Source organism: Amyelois transitella, chromosome 20 (assembly GCF_032362555.1).
Source record: "Amyelois transitella isolate CPQ chromosome 20, ilAmyTran1.1, whole genome shotgun sequence".
In the NCBI taxonomy this organism is placed as follows: Eukaryota; Metazoa; Arthropoda; class Insecta; order Lepidoptera; family Pyralidae; genus Amyelois; species Amyelois transitella.
The window spans coordinates 5,327,636-5,345,247 of NC_083523.1; the positions used below are offsets into that span (position 1 = coordinate 5,327,636).

General features: G+C 35.1%; 2 protein-coding genes and 1 long non-coding RNA gene across 3 annotated transcripts; all 3 read right to left on the reverse strand.

The window, feature by feature from the left end:
• Window positions 1-1,346: 1,346 nt before the first annotated feature.
• LOC106131707 (RNA exonuclease 1 homolog) lies at window positions 1,347-5,136 on the reverse strand. Its single transcript, XM_013330883.2, has one exon. It carries the CDS (start codon window positions 5,005-5,007, stop codon window positions 1,693-1,695), a length of 3,315 nt encoding a protein of 1,104 aa, XP_013186337.2. The 5' UTR covers window positions 5,008-5,136; the 3' UTR covers window positions 1,347-1,692.
• A 1,353-nt stretch (window positions 5,137-6,489) lies between these two features.
• Window positions 6,490-9,047, reverse strand: LOC106131683 (deoxyuridine 5'-triphosphate nucleotidohydrolase). Its single transcript, XM_013330855.2, has 3 exons — window positions 8,629-9,047; window positions 8,231-8,367; window positions 6,490-7,347 (listed from the first exon to the last, which is right to left on the reverse strand). The coding sequence occupies exons 1-3, from the start codon at window positions 8,733-8,735 to the stop codon at window positions 7,145-7,147; spliced, it is 447 nt and encodes a 148-aa protein (XP_013186309.2). The 5' UTR covers window positions 8,736-9,047; the 3' UTR covers window positions 6,490-7,144.
• Window positions 9,048-13,682: 4,635 nt separating this feature from the next.
• LOC132902940 (uncharacterized) lies at window positions 13,683-16,375 on the reverse strand. Its single transcript, XR_009657288.1, has 3 exons — window positions 15,989-16,375; window positions 14,876-15,057; window positions 13,683-14,088 (listed from the first exon to the last, which is right to left on the reverse strand). It is a non-coding gene; the product is annotated as an uncharacterized LOC132902940 (long non-coding RNA).
• Between the last annotated feature and the right edge of the window lie 1,237 nt (window positions 16,376-17,612).

A 17,612-nucleotide genomic window follows, 5' to 3' on the forward strand; every position in this document is an offset into this window, starting at 1 on the left:
AGACCAGCTATACTCAACCTGCGGCCCACGGGCCCAATTTGAAATTCTTATGTTTCGTTCTATTTTAAGATTTAAAAGCCTTCAGCAATAACTGGAAAGTGAGCAAAACGCCGTAATTTTACATCGAGGTATGTAAAATCAACAAAGTAAATACACCGTTGCCTCTGATTTGTTTTTTATTTATCACCTTTAATTTCTCGCTTGCGGCCCGGGATCCCATGACGGAAACAGTTTTGGCCCAAGTATAAAAAAGGTTGAGTATGGCTGTTCTATACAGTCCCGAAAAGACTGAAAATTTCAGCTGTGTATGGCTTAATGATGGTATTGAGATTATGGTTGCCAGCCCATCGCGTTAAAGAAAATTCGCAAGTTTACTACTACCTTTTAGTCTTACTTTGATTGACTTTTACAATCTGCGCACGGGAAGTGAAGCACCTGGCAGGCCAGCACGGAAACTACACAGCACATGAAGAATCGACACTAAAGAAATCAGCTGTGGCTAAACAACTTCACAAATTGGATTTGAATTCCCAACCTCCAACCATCCCATAGTGTATATATATTATTTGTAACTTTTTCACTCAAAAACGATTTAACGGTTTTAGACGAAACGTAAAAATAATATAATTAGATCAGAATAAAGTCGTGTGGATCCCGACACCAATATAAAAAAACAATAGGTCCACTCCCTCTCTTTCCCAAGGATGTCGTAAAAGGCGACTAAGGTATAGGCTTATAAAGTTGGTATTTTTCTTTTAGCAACATGTCACTATTTGAATCTCAATTCTGACGTGACGTGGCAAACAGCTAAACGTGGCCTATCAGTCTTTCAAGACTGCTGGCTCTGGCTACCCCGCAAGGGATATAGACGTGATTGTAGGAATCATGAATGAATGCAGTTTAACACAGATTACACCCGGGTGATTTTGACACACACGAGCTGAAGGTACTGGTAAATTATATCATACTTTACATTATTTGTTTATATTCAAAATTCTTTTATTATTAATCCTACAGTTTACTAAGTGATCAATCAATATGTTGAATATTATAAATGCAAATGTATCTTTATTTAGTTGTCTCCGCGTTATCTACTAATTGGATCTCCTATCCGCATTTATATAAAATTAAGAGTCTGGAGAAAGAGTACGAGGTACTTATTATCCCGATAAAAACGAAATTACCCGTGGGAATTGCCAAAAACCTGTATTCTTCTATAGGTGGCGTAAAATTCGCGCGAGCGAAGTCGTGAGTAAAATATAGTATTAAATAGGTATTGGATAAATAAAAAAAAATTGTACGAAAAATAGTTTATAGATATATGTATTTTAACAATACATCACTAGTCTTACTCCTTAATTACAAATTTGTTTTGCTGTATTATTAAGTTTTTTTTATTATTCATTAAATAAGTTAAAATACCTATTTTAACTTATTTAATGTGTAATAAGCAGAGGAAAAATAATAAATAAGGTATAAAAAGAACCGACATGTCGCTAAACTATTTCGAAAAATAGTTAATATTTACAGTAGGCCATTAATAACAATACATCCATTTTACTGACTAATAAATTCAACATTTATATACTGTAATAATGGTTCATATTTTTCTTAACAACCAATTCTTAATAATAATTCCAGTAAAAACTTTTATAACAAATTAACCAAAAGAGAAGCCCAAAAAAGATTCATTCATCTGGTTTTAAGATCTTCTTTTAATTTATAATGAAGGAGTTCCATGCATACTGTAGCATCCTCTGCACTGTCATGACCTTCAACAGAATTTTGGATAATTTTCTTCAGATATTCTGATGATAAATTTCTCAAGGCTCTTTTATATGGAGGACCCATTTTATGAGGAAACAAAACACTTGTGTCGATAACAGTCTCATGCACTAGTTTAAGGGCTTTAAAGTCAGATTCTAAACTGTGTCCAATCAGGATAGTTTTACTATTAAACATGGTTAAAAGAGTAGCCTGAACTTCTAACAGTGTTGTTCTCACTTTGGCCATGTGTTCTTCAGTAATTCCAGAATATCTTGTATTGTAATCAATAATAGGGTGTAAAGGTTTTATAAGAGTTTCATAAACAACTTTGCAAGAAGAATTTATCACTGTAACTCTAGTTAAATCCAAGCCATGGGTTGTATAACACATTTCACAATCTAAAGAATATACACCATAATCATCCCTTATAACTTCTGGTGGCAAGGTTGTTACATATCCTCTCAAGTTATCATAATCAACATATTCATATACATGAGATGGTGCTATACAACATCCATCACTAGTTCCATCTTGACTGCAACATTGGTATCGTGCCTCTCCACGGACTCTGTATTTATTATTAGGATGATAAATACATTCTTCTTTGAATGCAGGGAACCCTTTTTTATCTACAGTATAATCTTTCTTACACCTACAACATGTTCTAATTAACCCTTTTGGTGGTTTTTGCTTATTCTGGCTATATATTGTAGCTCTACCTTTCTCACCACTGGGATGAGGTCTAGGGAAGCCATTTTCTCTCAACTGTTCTTCTGTTAAAATCCATTTTTTAATATTATCGTACAGTCTAGGTCCACTAAATTCTTGTGTGTCAATCAGTTTCCTATTTTTGTTTTCTATACTCCAAGACCCAGTATTATTAGATTTCCCTGATATTGTGTTTGGAAGTTTCTGTAGCGTTATACAATCAGAACCAGACTTTTTCACACCATTACATTCTTGTAGTTCTTTCCGTAATCTGCTTACAGTTAAAACAGCAGAGTTTTTGTATATTTGTACAGTAGAGCACTTTTTACTTGTAGCCAGTTCTTCATGTTGAGCTCTAGCATATGCATCTGTTGCACTAAGGTAAATTTTTAAACACTCATCAATCATCATGTTTAAGTAAGTTGATCTAATGTTTGCAGCAATTTTAGAGGCCAATGGCTCTAACACACCTGGACGGTCAATGAACTTATCATTAGGGATATGCGCAACTCTTTGAGCTCCTTTCTTGATGGTCTGCACTATGGTACTGTTACTTGTTGAAGGTTCACTTTTAGAGGCACTAATACTTGGCTGAATAGTTTTCTTTGCATTTATCATAGTTGATGCATAAGGCACATGGGCAATGCGAATTTTAGTGGTACCACTTGAAGGAGTATTATTGGGCAGGATTTTATTTACATCTGTTTTTGTTATAATTCTACTACTATCAGGTACCTGTGGTGGATTCTTAGAAGCATGAAATTCTCTAACTTTCTGTAGTCTTTCAGCCATTGCTTGTGCAGCATTAACTTTGTAATCTGGTTTTATAGGTGCCCTTGGGGTAACCTTAATGTTTTTATCACCAGTTCTAGAAATTCGTTTCTTGGTGGGTATATATTCATTTTCTTGTTCATTTTCAACCTTGTTTTCTACATCTGTATTATTTTTTTCAACAGGTTCAGGAACATACTCTTCAAATATTCTTTTACATTCCAATGCTCTACTCTCTTCATCAGAATCAGATAAGACAGACAGCTCATCTTCATTTAAATCTAAACTGGCTGACTCTTGATAATGATTATCACTATCTGATAAATCATTAACTTTATCTTTCTTTCTTTTTTTATGTTTTTCTTTAGATTCTCTAGAACTTTTGGAAGCCTTGTGATTTTTGTCTTTATGCCTCTCTTTGGATTTTGAACTACTAGAATGCCTTGAATGCTTATCTGAATCTTTTGAGAAATACTTCTTATGTTTAGATTTGTCATCTGAAATGTTTGAACTAGAATTGTGTTTTTTCTCACTACTTTTATCTTTCTTTTGTTTTGAATATTTATCATCCTTCTTTTTAACATCTTTACTTCTATCTTGATTGTGTTCTTTACTTGAGCTTTTTTGTGTTGTTTTATCAGAACTTTTGCTTCTGTGTTTACTCTTTTCTCTGTCATGTGTTGAAGACTTGTGACTCTTATCAGATCTAGATTTACTACTTTGTGATGTCTTAGCGGATTCTTTAATTTCGTTTTGTTTTTTTCCATCTAGTTTTTTGTCTTTATTTTCAGAGCTTTCCTTATATCTGTTATTTTCTTTAGCTGTATGTGCTGTCTCTTTTTTTGTTTTATTTTTATCTAAAGTAATATCACCCTGTTTCTCTTCATCTAATATTTGATCTAGGATATCAAATTCTGGTCCTAAGTCATCTAATTCATTTAAGTCACCAGATATCTTTCTCTTTTTATTATCAGGTTCTTCTTCGTCACTCGAAAAGTATGGAACTTGGGAACGCGGGGTCGGTTGATATGTAACAGATGGTGTGGCAGCTTTAGGGTTAATCTTAACAGGTTTATATTCTAATATCTTCTTTTTACTTATACTTCTGTCTGATGGAATGTAATTTTGTTTATTGGAAGAATGTTGTATGGTCTCTTTTGGTGTATACTCTTGCACTTCTACTGACTGAGTACCTGGCAAGTATTTATCTTTGGACTCAATTGTACCTTTTGGTGTATATGGATCAATTTGCACCAATTCAGCACTACCTGGTGAGTATTTGAGTGGTGGTGGATTATAAATAAAAGGTTTTGATGAACCATTAGTGTCTGGAGGTCTTTTGATAGGCACACTAGCAGGCTTTCTAGGGGTGTATGGTACTGGTATATGCCGTTTTCTTAATTCATTGTCTTCATTATTATCAGTATCGGTACAGGATATTTTATTGAGCTCCGAAATGGGTGTGGGGTTGTAGGTAATTTTACTTGCAGCCTGCACACAACTTACTATACTCTTGTCCTCGACATTAACAGTTGCGAGTTGTGTTGTATTTACTGTAGTATTCGTGTCTGTTTGCTGGAGAACCTTCTGAACCGCTGCCGACACCAATTTTTGTAGAATCGCTCCACTTTCAATGCCATCATTATTAACACATAATGATTCCTTCTTAACATGGCGAAAATGACAATAAGGTCTCTCGCATAACCCGCTATCATAAAAAGGACAATTAATTCCTTTGAAATACCCAGTTGATGGAAGCATTTCCTTTAAACTATTCAAATTGAATTCTTATGTTTAAACCTATCCTACACTGAAATTGAAACGCTGAATTCATTGTCCTGTCATGTTTGACCGAAGTGGACCGAAGTGTCTGCCACAGATAATAATTTAAAACTTCTAAAGAGTGTCAGCAAATGAAATTTCTTTCAGACAAATGTGTTTAAAATTTAATACCATGGACACAAGTCCTCGATAATTTAAAGGGGTCTACTCACATCTGCGACAAGATGCAGCCTAATAATAACCTAAATGTGTTCATCATACGGCTCTATTTTCCAGCAATAAATGTATGTATGTATATATAATTTTGAAACTTAACGAGAAGCCCAAGACCTATGGTCGTCGCGAGTCTTCAGACTCGTGAGTCTTAACTTTGGCCTGCTGACACGCCACCGTGACATTTCTACTGGATTATATGTCATCACAAATTTTAATTGATGGTACATACATACATAAAATCACGCCTCTTTCCCGGAGGGGTAGGCAGACTACCTCATACTAATTGATGGTAGTAGTTTAAATCCAAAAAATAATAATTAATCTCTATGGTTGATTTCGTCACTAACTTGAAACTTCACTAAAGGGGAAAATGGTGGGAGAAGAAGCAGATTCAAATTAATGTCAGGGTTACAAGAATATGTTGCAAATTTGATTTCACAATCACCTTAGCAGACGTCGTGATGAAAGCTCCTATTATTCGCGAATTGTCCATAAAAGATTACGTTCATAATATCGGCATATTTTGGAAGTTAATATGATAACCACGGTTCTCATAAAACTATTTCATCTCTGTCCTACTTCGATTAGAGAGTTGTCAAAACTAGTGACAGATGCAGTGGATAAATTCGTGAGTTTTTTCGAATATTTGTATCCAGATTTCACATAAAACTTAATTATAACAACAAAATGTTGGAAGAAATGGTGACCGATTACGCTTCTTACTTGAAACTAGATGTTTCTAATAATTTTCAAACAGTTCAAGATGTTATTGACAATATGCTTACTAGACTTGAAGAATTGACGAGCGTATTACAAATTGTAAAATCTAAAAACAATGACTGTAATTCAGCAGTTACCGACGACATAAGAAAGTACCGTAACGAAATAACTTTACTTTCGAAGAAAATAGCCACACTAAATTCAGTCATTGTGACCTTGCAAAGCAATGTTGATGCGATTGAAAAACAGGTTGAAAAGGCAGAGATTGATTTTGGTGTTACAAATGACAACAAAATAAAGAATCTATTAAAACCATTTTTGAAGAGAAATGCTGTCACTCATACTTTTAATTCATCAATCACTATGCCTGAACAAGTCCAGTTTCACAGTGCTTTGGATAACTTTGAAAATGATCCATCATCAACAATAATTAAATAACAAAATACAGAAGTCCTTCCAAAGTCACCTATTTTTAAGCTACTTACTAACATAAGTTTAAAGTGTTACAATAATAAAACAAAATAATGTTACAGAAACTGTTTTATTTAGGTAGGAACTGGTGCCACAAACTTAAGATTCTTAAATGGAGATTTACATCTCTAATTTAACCTAATAAACTTATTTAGCTTTATAAGCAGAAATAAGTAGATATAATCACAACAATTTCAAACATAACAATATTTTAACATTAATATTCACTTGGTGATCAGTTGATTTTTTTTGTAAGTGTCTGTACTTGAAAGATATTTGCAGAAAAACGATATGGGGAACAAATTGGAGTCAAAATTGTGTCTAAATACAATAGGTAGTTGTATGTATTTAGATATACCTCCAAAACTGGTATGTATACAAAAATTTTCATCTCTGGGAGGTAAACACAGTTCATCTTGTTTTTGGAGATTGTCAGTGAACTATATATTAGTATAAATTTTTTTTTAATTAAACTTCCAGCTGGGATATTTATACATAAATCAGAAAAAGAGTAGAAATTAATCAATATTCATTATGTTCCTTTTGCAAAAATATGTTTGGGTGTACCATTATGGTTAGTTGTTTTATTTGAATTTGTGTTCTGTCCTGACCTTATTTTGTTCTCATTTCGGACAAAATTCTTAATACTAAAAAATTATTATGTTTATTGTATTGTTAAAGGGTGGGCAAAATCAACCTACATTATACACTATTGTGTACCTGTAGATCCAAATCCACTTTCTCCTCTCTTAGTTTCATTTAAGTTTTTCACTTCCTCTACTTCAGGATAATAAATCCGTTCACAAATCAGCTGTGCTATGCGGTCTCCTTTCTTCACTTGGAAGTCTTCATCAGAATGGTTGAACAGCACAATACCAATGTTGCCGCGATAATCCTCATCAATAACACCAGCTAAAATATAGTCTTAATTGTAAAACAAAATATTAAGTAAATAAACCTCAACTTCAAATAAATTTAATTAGAGAAATGTAATAAAAAAGCCCTAATGAATTGATTAAGTGTAAATGTTTTAATTAACTGCCTTCAAAAAAAGCTGGTTCTCAATTTTACCTGTATGTATGTTTTTGTATTTTTGCATATATGTATGTACTAGAGGCCGCCCGCGACTTCATCCGCATGGAAACCCTATCAATCCCGCGGGAACTCTGGGATAAAAAGTAGCCTATGTGTTATTCTGGGTCTTCAGCTACTTACATACCAAATTTCATGGTAATCGGTTCAGTAGTTTTTGCGTGAAAGAGTAACAAACATCCATACAAACTTTCGCCTTTATAATAGTAGTAGGATGTTTGCCCTGGATGATTTTTAGGCCCTTTTCAGGAAAATGTTTGTTACGCTTAGGTTTAAGAAATATACCAACTTCAAAAAAGGAGGTATCTATAAGAGGTGGGTCTCTCTTTACAAGAGTACCTATATTTTATTAATCTATTTATATTTTGGTTATGCAATTGAACCCTATCTACAAAATGGAAAACAGAGGTCATACAAGTTGACAAACATGGTACTTTGTTATATATATTGGTAAATAATGAAACAGACAAGAGCACATCTAGTGTAGGCTTCCATGCTGGTCTGGTAGCAAAGAAAATACATGGTGTCTACCAGCCACTTCTCTTCATATGCACGTGTTAAAGTCAATCAATCAACTTAGGGTTTTTATGTAGGCAATGAGTTAGCAACCTATTTAAAGTTGCCATTGAGTCTATTTAAGACTTTGCTCTGCATAAGGGATAAAGTTGTGATTCAAAGTATGTATTAGATAAAAAATACATACCTCCTACATCAATACTGTTTTTCAATGCTAGACCTGAACGAGGAGCCACTCTCCCATAGCAACCCGGTGGCAGTTCAACTTGCAAGTCAGTTTTGATAAGTGCTTTCCCACGAGCTGGAACTACAGCATCATAAGCACTATAACATAGACAATACAAGAGAAATTACACAAGTGTCCTTGTGTCCATCCAATTTTGAAACAAGGTCATGTCAAGGTTTTCAAATTAGCCGAAAAGCGCCGGTGGCTTGGCTTGGCACATACAATCTTAACAGGATAAAATGACCACGATGTTGACGAGTAATATTCTAACCTAACTTCAACTACCTTAGCCAATTTCATTCAAACACAGTTCGGCTATGAAGGAAGCCGTACAAGATAGCTTACCATAAAAATCTTACCTTTTCATGTCTAAACCAGCTGCTTTTTCAGACCCCTTTCGTGGAGTAAAAGCATTTTCAGTAATGCGTGCGAATTTTAAGGTTGGTCGACTTTCGAAAAGAGTCATTCCGGAAAGATTACAAAAACACTTTATAAACCGTGAAACCAGGTTTGCAGCTCTCCTTGAACAGTTGGCCTGTGGTGTCGAGTCGGTCTAGCTCTGGATACCTTAGTAACGCAACGCAACCTAGCTATACTCAAACACGCACAAGTGAAATGAGAGAAATTGAAGCGGATGAGATGAGAACTGCGTGCTGCGTGCGATAGTTAAAGAATTTTATTGAAATTGACTTTAATCGGACGGAATTATATTTGCGTTGGCGCAATTTTCTAGATGAAATGTCAAAAATTGGCGCCAAAGCCAGCCAGCACCACGCACGACATGACGTTTGATTGACGCATGTTTGACAAACGACTGCATTTGATCAGCAGTACCTACCTAGTTTTATTATCATTGGAATTCGACTGTTTTTTGCGAACATAGAATGGACATAGTACGTATGTACGTACGTACGTTTTGTTACCCACCCATCCATTAAAATCACCTAACATAATAATCTTCTCATTTGGCTTGGTAACTTTCAATACTTCTCTTCCACTATTCCAGAACTCCTCGTTTTCGCTTTTTGCTGATGTTGTACCCCTCGAACCCACATCCCACGGTGCATAAACACCTAGAACGAAGATCCATGTGATTCCAACTTTCAGCCTAATCCATAGAAGACGAGGGCTAACACACTCATACTCATTCACACACTCAGCCATTCGTGCAGAAAGAATTAGACCGACCCCTTGACAGCCTCGGCTGGACAGATATTATTTAGACACAAGTAAGAAGGAGAGTATTTTTGTATTTGTCATTCAATCAAATAGCAGATTTAACCAGATAACTGTGACGGATACTTGTGGAGTACGGAGAAGGCCATACGCTATAGTGTACTCTTTAACGCGACTGAAAGTCCACGTTCAGCTGTAATGCAGCGGTATAATGATTTAATTAGTAACTAGACAGATTGCTAGCCCATCGCCAACAAAAATAATCCCAATTTACAAGAAATGTTACAGATGATGAATGAAAAGAAAGACGTCAATATTCAACAGAAAATTTTAATTTTATTATTGAACCACAATCTACGAATTAAGTTCTTTGTTCCGACTTACCGAGCTTCCTGGTCCTGTCTCCACCCACACTCACTCTCACCAACTTCAGCGACCGACGCTTCTACCGCAGCCCACGTCTGGATCTCTTCGACGGCCGCTCTTCTCTCCAGGGTTGCAGCTCTGCACGATATCTACCGGCGACAACAAGTCGACTTCGCTTTCTACTGTCTAGACTCACCGCAGACTGCGAGCAACGCAACGGCCTACTCCTGACCTCAGAAGAACAATCCTATGGAAGTGCCCTATGCATGTACTTTTCCTGCATACCTAAATAAACAAACCCGGATACAAACATGGCGGACTAGAGATGTTCATTTAGTCGATAATATTTTATCGATGGATGAGTGAGTTAAGATGTTTATTTCCGAATTAAATTTATTAAAAAAAATATATTTACATCGGGAATCCTTACTATCTTGGCTATAATCTAAGGTCCAACAATATTGTATCTATTACCTATGTCATTCTGATAAAGTGTTTGGAAATCAAATATAATTACATACATAAATAAAATCACGCCTCTTTTCCGGAGGGGTAGGCAGAGACTACCTCTTTCCACTTGCCACGATCTCTGCGTACTTCTTTCGCTTCATCCGCATTCATAACTCTCTTCATGCAAGCTCGGCGGTTTCGGGTACTTTTGACCTGACCCTTTACCAGGACGTCCTTAATTTGATCAAGATACGTTCGTCTAGGTCTTCCCACTCCGACCTTTCCCTCCACACTCTTCTTGTATATCTGCTTAGTCATCCCGCTTTCATTCATCCTCTCCACATGACCGAACCATCTCAACATACCCTTTTCTATTCCTGTAACTACATCTTCTTTCACATCACAACATTTCCTTATCACGATGTTCCTTATCCGGTCACTCAATTTCACACCCATCATACTCCTTAACGCTCTCTTTTCCACTGCATTTATTCTGTTTTCGTGCTTCTTTTGCCATACCCAACTTTCACTCCCATACATTAATGTCGGGACCAACACGCCCCTATACTGGCTGTGGCCAGTCGAGCCTTTTTGGATAGTTTCTGACTGCTCATAAAGGCATGCAAAGCTCCATTCACCATGTTCCCCGCGTTCACTCTCCTTTCAATATCACTATCACACTTGCCATCTGATGTAAACTTTGATCCTAGATATACAAACTCTTTCACTTGCTCAACTTTTTCTCCTCCAATCAAAATATTACATGCTGTCATTTCTTTCTCCATTTCAAAAACCAGTGTTTTAGTTTTACTTACGTTCACTTTCATTCCTTTCTCTTTTAAAGCTTCACGCATACAGTTTACCATCTCCTGTAATTCTTCCGCTGATGACGCCAGTATAACCTGATCGTCGGCATAGAGCAGACATTTGTCGAGTTACTCATTCATCCTTAATCCAATTTCGGGCTCTTTCAAATCTGTCAAACTATCCATAAATAGGTTGAACAGCCACAGAACAGAACAGTTGCGGCGACGCAACACATCCTTGCCTAACGCCTTTCTCAATCTTAAACCACTCAGTGTGCGCTCCGTTTATCCTGACACAAGCACTCGAATCCTCATATAAGGATTTCAGTGCTCGTATTAAAAAACTGCTCACCCCATGTATAGAAAGTGCTGACCAAATTCATTCCTCTTAACTCTGTCATAGGCCTTTTCCAGATCTACGAATGAGCAATAGACTTTATAGAATAGTGGTACGATAACATTCTTACACCAATCTTTTGGTACTCGGCCGCTTCTCCAACACAAATTGAAAAGGCAGTACAACTGACTAGCTACTACGCCTTTTCCTGCTTTTAGCATCTCGACCGACACTATCATACCCAGCAGCCTTACCCGCTTTCATACTCTTCTCTTAAGTGCTTCCACAATTTCGAACATTTCAATTTCGCCTTCCATCTCATTCTCTTTTTCTTCGCTAAATCAGAAATCTTTATAATTTCCTTCCTTTTTTTCAAATTAACTTTCAAAATAGTCCTTCCATATCTTTAGCACACATTCTTCTCCTTTCACAACGCTACCATCCTGGCAACTGATCCTAGTCATCTCTCTGGTTATAGTTTTTCCTCGGAATGATCTTACGGATTTCCAGAATACTTTCAGATTTGACTGAAAGTCTTATGATAGCCTTTTATCAAATTCCTCTTTATACTCTTCTTTCTTTCTATTCACAGCTTTCTTAACCAAATCTTGTTATTTTTTTATATTCCTTACGTGCTTCATTCACATCTTCATCCATGACCTTTTGCATTCTTAAGTTAGCTTTTACTGCAAACAAATCCAGCCATGCTTTCTTTTTTCTCGCACAAGTCTTGCACATCTTTACTCATCCACGCACTTTTGTGATTTTGTTTCTTTTCTTCTTATACTTACACCACACACTTCAACAGCTACTTTTACAATTTTTCTTCAACCTTTATCTACAATCACAAAGTCTATCATACTTTTTAAAATACCTTCCACTCTTGTGTAGGTGTGGATCTTTTTATGTCGAAACATTGAGTTCGACACAAAAAGATCCCACTCTAGACAAATTTCTAATACACTTCTTCCATTATCATTCATCTTTTCGTCACCAAACGCAACAAACACCTTTTCATATCCATCACGCTTTACAACCCCACCCATCCATTAAAATAACACGTAGCATAATAATCTTTTCATTTGGCTTGGTAACTTTTAATACTTCTCTTACACTATTCCAGAACTCCTCGTTTTCTCTTTTTGCTGTTGTTGTACCCCTCTATTTTTTTATTATTTGGTTTCTTTTCACTAAAAACATTATCAATACATTTAGCATGTGGCAATGAAGCGGGTTGGTTCCAAGAACGCATTATCTAAGTTAAAACATTTAAGTAGGTTACGAAACTGTGTTGTCACTGTGGAGCTAACTAATAGGTCAATGTTAAAATCACAGCAAACAATTACTTTCTTATTACTTTTTGCAACTACTCTTAGAACTTCCTCCATTGCAGCGCAGGAACACTTTCTACCAGTGGAAAGAGCACAAAGAGCAGTTTTGAAAGTACTCATGTCTGTGCCAATTCGTCATCCAACTGCGCTACTTCATTTCAAAACTAAGACCCTAAGCTTACGCAAGCTCTTCATATATAATGTTGTTCGCAGGTTTCACCGTCATTCTGCACAAACCTTACTGTCTGACACTAGAAGATATCGGTTTAATGTACCCCTATGTAAGACTCGCTTTGCTCAAAGATTATACAACTTTCTAGCCCCAAGAATATATACCATCCTTCAAAACAGATTAAATATTATTAAGTACACTAACAAACAATTAAAAGATAAGTAATTTAACTATTTACTCCATCTAAATGAATATGATATAGATCACCTCTTGACACCATTAAAATAATGAAAAAAAAACCAAAACACATATTAACAAAAACAAAATAAAATAAAAATAAGGCATAAGGCTCCCCAACGCAAGAGAAATATAAATTTAAATAAAGAAAAAAAAATCACTTTCTTATGCACGAATATTTATATATGCGTTTGTGTCTATATGTACCTATGTATGCCCTTAAATATTTTTTTTTTATATTGTATGTTCCTATATTGTTTATCTTATACACCCAACGCAAGCATCTCGGTTCTATAGATATAATTATATGTGTGTGAACTGAGTTCAAAGATATATGTCACAATTTGTTAAAATTATAATAGAAGCCTTATCTAGGATGTGGAGACCTGGTGTCTTGTACGACAGGCAGTTTAAGCCTATTTCAAGCGCCAGTCTTCACAAAATTTACAGTAATTACCTATTTTATTAAAAGTAGTAGTATAAGTGTTAACCCTGTTACTTGCATGCACCAAATGTAAAAATTTTGTGAAAAAATAAATAAAATTATTATTATTTATTTATTACATTCAGGAAATTAATAAAACTATTATTGAGTGGACTATAAATACAAATAACAATGTGTTCCTCAAGTTCGGCACAAGATACCTCAACACTAATACAAACAGACCTATGGTTTAGTTTAAATCACGTGTTGCGTCCACAGAATCATCATTACAAAAATTTGATGATTCTGTCGATTTTGACAGATTATGTAAAGAAATGTAAAGAATCGTTTACCACAATGTAAACCCGTCAGTTCTTTTATGTTGTTTGCTAACAAAGTAGCAATTCTATTTTTATAAAATCTTAAAATATAAACATTATCGTGGAGGATTACTTGAGCATGATGGTTGATCAGTGGTAGTTGTAATGTCCATTAATGCAGATGGGGATGGATGGTCTGCCTGAAAGAGAAAAAAATTGAAGATTTAACAAATGACATGGTTACAAGTAATAATAAGTAGGTAGGTAAAATAGAAACATGGACTCAAATGTTTGGTAAATTGTTAATCTATAAGTATTTTTTTTGTAACTTAAAAGTTTTTATTGTACACCAACAGACACCCACGCTTTTGCCCATGGTACACACATAATAAGTTACTTGGGGATAACGCAGCTTTCTAGCATTAAAATAATTTTTATAATTGGACCCGTAGTTTTAGAGCTTATTCATGTAAAAACAATCACATCTTTTCATTTTATAACATTGTAAAGAAAAATATCATAATAACATTAAGGAACACTCATCACACCACCAGCCTCATCACCAGTGTTTGTGATAGGTTGTGATAATCCAGTGATTGTGGTAGATTAAAATGTGGACATCCTGCAACTCAAAATTTTTTTATGGAGGCCTGCGACTACTTTTTATAAGATATTTTGTGAGTACTAGAACAAAATTTGTTCCGATTAATATAAAAATACATTTCCGTCAAAATTGAAATAAGAAAATTAGTAAGTATCAGAACAAAATTGCAGAAAAAAGGCTTATTATGTTTTCTATGAGTTGACAAAAGTACATGAGACTTCATGTACTTTTGTCACAATCACAACACGTCATGCTAAATAATAATATCAGTCAAAATAGAAATTGTGAAGTATATGGTAATCAGAATAATCGGTCAACAGTTACAGGGTAAAATTTAAATAACTTCATTGGATCCAAAAAAAATAGATTGACACATTATTTACCTTTGCAAATATTGTTGGGTTAGCATCATCTCTCAATCTAACTATATTTAAAGTTTTATTGAATGCACTCTCTTCAAAGTGCATTGAGCTAACATAGGTAGATGTCTTTTGTTCCCGGCCGGATATTTTGTATGCCAATTATTTGTAGCCATTCCCTTCGCCGAGATTCGTTCCTTGGTAAACTAAAACAAGAAAAAAATACAATATCATAACTTAGCCCCTTATCTATACTAATACTATACATATACATACTATTATAAAGCTGAAGAGTTTGTTTACGCGCTAATCTCAGGAACTACTGGTTCCAATTGAAAAATTATTTTTGTGTTCAATAGACCATTTATCGAGGAAGGCTATAGGCTATAAAACATCACGCTGCAACTATTAGAAGCGAAGAAATAATGGAAAATGTGAAAAAAACGGGGAAAATTACTCATTTTGAGGGCTTCCGCTGCAAAAACGGTTCAAGATACCAAAAATATATGTATGAAAGAATTATTCCTCTTGTAATAATCTAAAAAAATGTCCGCGACAGTATATGTCTATCTTTTAAGATAAACTCACTAGAACCGTTCTTATGGTAACCAAATTTGGTCGAAATTAATGCATTATTTGTTAAGAGTTGTATCAACGTAATAATATTAATCTTTATCCAAATAAATGTATTGTTGCTTATGAGTACTTAATTGTGAACAAAATTGTCTTGGACATCACTTAATTTCAATGAACATCATAGAATATATAACAATTTAAAAATAAAAAATGTTTAGGCTATATAACATCACGCTGCAACTATAAGAAGCAAAGAATTAATGGAAAATGTGAAAAAAAAACGGGGAAAATTATTTGTCCTTGAGGGCTTTCATGATGTCCAAATAACTATTCCACGCGGACGAAGTCGCGGGCACAGCTAGTTTATCGATAAGATTCTATGTTCGATGATGTTCAACACTAGCACACGTGTTTATGTTTTCGATGTGAATGAAATATTGAGAATATTACAATTTTTTAAAGCTCACAACAAAGAAGATTAAAAGTAATAAGGTTTTTAAACACATTTCATTAAATACACTGTATGATAGACAATAATTTAACCAAATATTAACCACTTACCGGTGAAAGGTTAAATTCGGCCTATTTTTGCTTTGGCATAAGCCACAATATGCTATTGAACACTTCATTTGTTGTTTATTAACGATTAATATAAGCACAACTTGGTAAACAGTAGAAAAACACGGGATTTCCTCGGAAAAACGTAAAATCCTCACGGTGATAACTTCCACGAGTAAGCTAAGCGGGCTACTTAAGATGGCGGTGCTCCAGCACAAACACATCGAAGCCAATGAAGAGGGTGCTGATAAAAGAGTGTAAACGTTTTTTCTCCCGTTAAACCACTGTTGTGAGAAAGAGACAGATATATCAGTTTTTATTTCTGAGTCAAGTTGAACAATTAGGGCACCTCCATAGAATATTATTTCATTGCTCCTGACTCACTAAGACTTCGAGCAACTTCCGACTCACTGGAAGACAACTGGCACTTGCAAGCTACTGAAGCACAGATTGCACAGCAAGATCAAGACTTCAGATCTTCGGTCTTGGAAGGGGAGTACTGTGGCGACATCTATACGCCACTAGTCACAAAAACAAAATCACGCGACGCTATCAGTCCTTCTACACACACATCTTACTGAAAAAGAAATTATACTAACGGCACATGGATTTTTCATCTAAGTAAAACTTAAATACTCATACTTCCAAATGGGAGCCAAAAACTAGCTGTCATTTTGTGTAAAACATACTAAGGAAAGACCTTTCTCCAGGTGTGTGGTACCTGCGAAACCGCGGCTCCAACGATGTTAAGTTGGAGGTTGTATTTATGCTCCAATCCGTGAAATCTTTGTTTGCGCGATTTCTTATCTTCGCTGCCATTGGCTGAGCGAGCACGTCGATTTATTCGCTATGATTGACAGATGGTGTGTGACGTTAGTGCTGTCGCCACAATACCTACTACCACCCAAGACCCAGAGGTTTGAAGTCTAGATCTCACTGTGCTATCTGTGTGCGTCTGTAACTTGGAAGTCAGTTTTCTCCTAGTGAGTTCAGAGTTTAACAGGTCGTGACAAAATCCACAAACTTTGTTGATTTTAATTTTTCCGTAATAACGTATTTATTTCTTCATACTTAATCTAATAAAACAGTAAAAATATTTTGTCTGTACATTTAGTATTTTTGACTGAAATGGAAAGAGGGACACTTAAAATGAATAATAGAAAGCAAAAATATTTTTTTTTTATTTCTTGTCTATCTGTCTGTCTGTCGGTATGTATGATCACGATTATCTCCGAAAGTACTGAACCGATTTACTTAAAACTCACCAATTGCTTTGTTTTAACTCAGAAGAACATTTAAAGTTTGTTTTATCAAAATCGGTTCGCTAAAAAAAAGATATCGACATTTGAATGAACTCAAGGCATGAGTTTGCCTGAAAATAAGTTACGAAATTTAAAATTTTAAGTCATTTATCATTGTACGACAGCATAATACCCTATAACATAAATATGAGTGAAAATCAGTTTGATAATAGGTATTCTGGTTTTGCCGCACGTAACATGCGTAATTCTCACGTAAAAAGATTTTTGGTTTGTTAGTCTACTTTAGTACCGTGTGGTTCCCGGCACCAATACAAAAAAGAATAGGACCACTCCATCTCTTTCCCATGGATGTCGTAAAAGGCGAC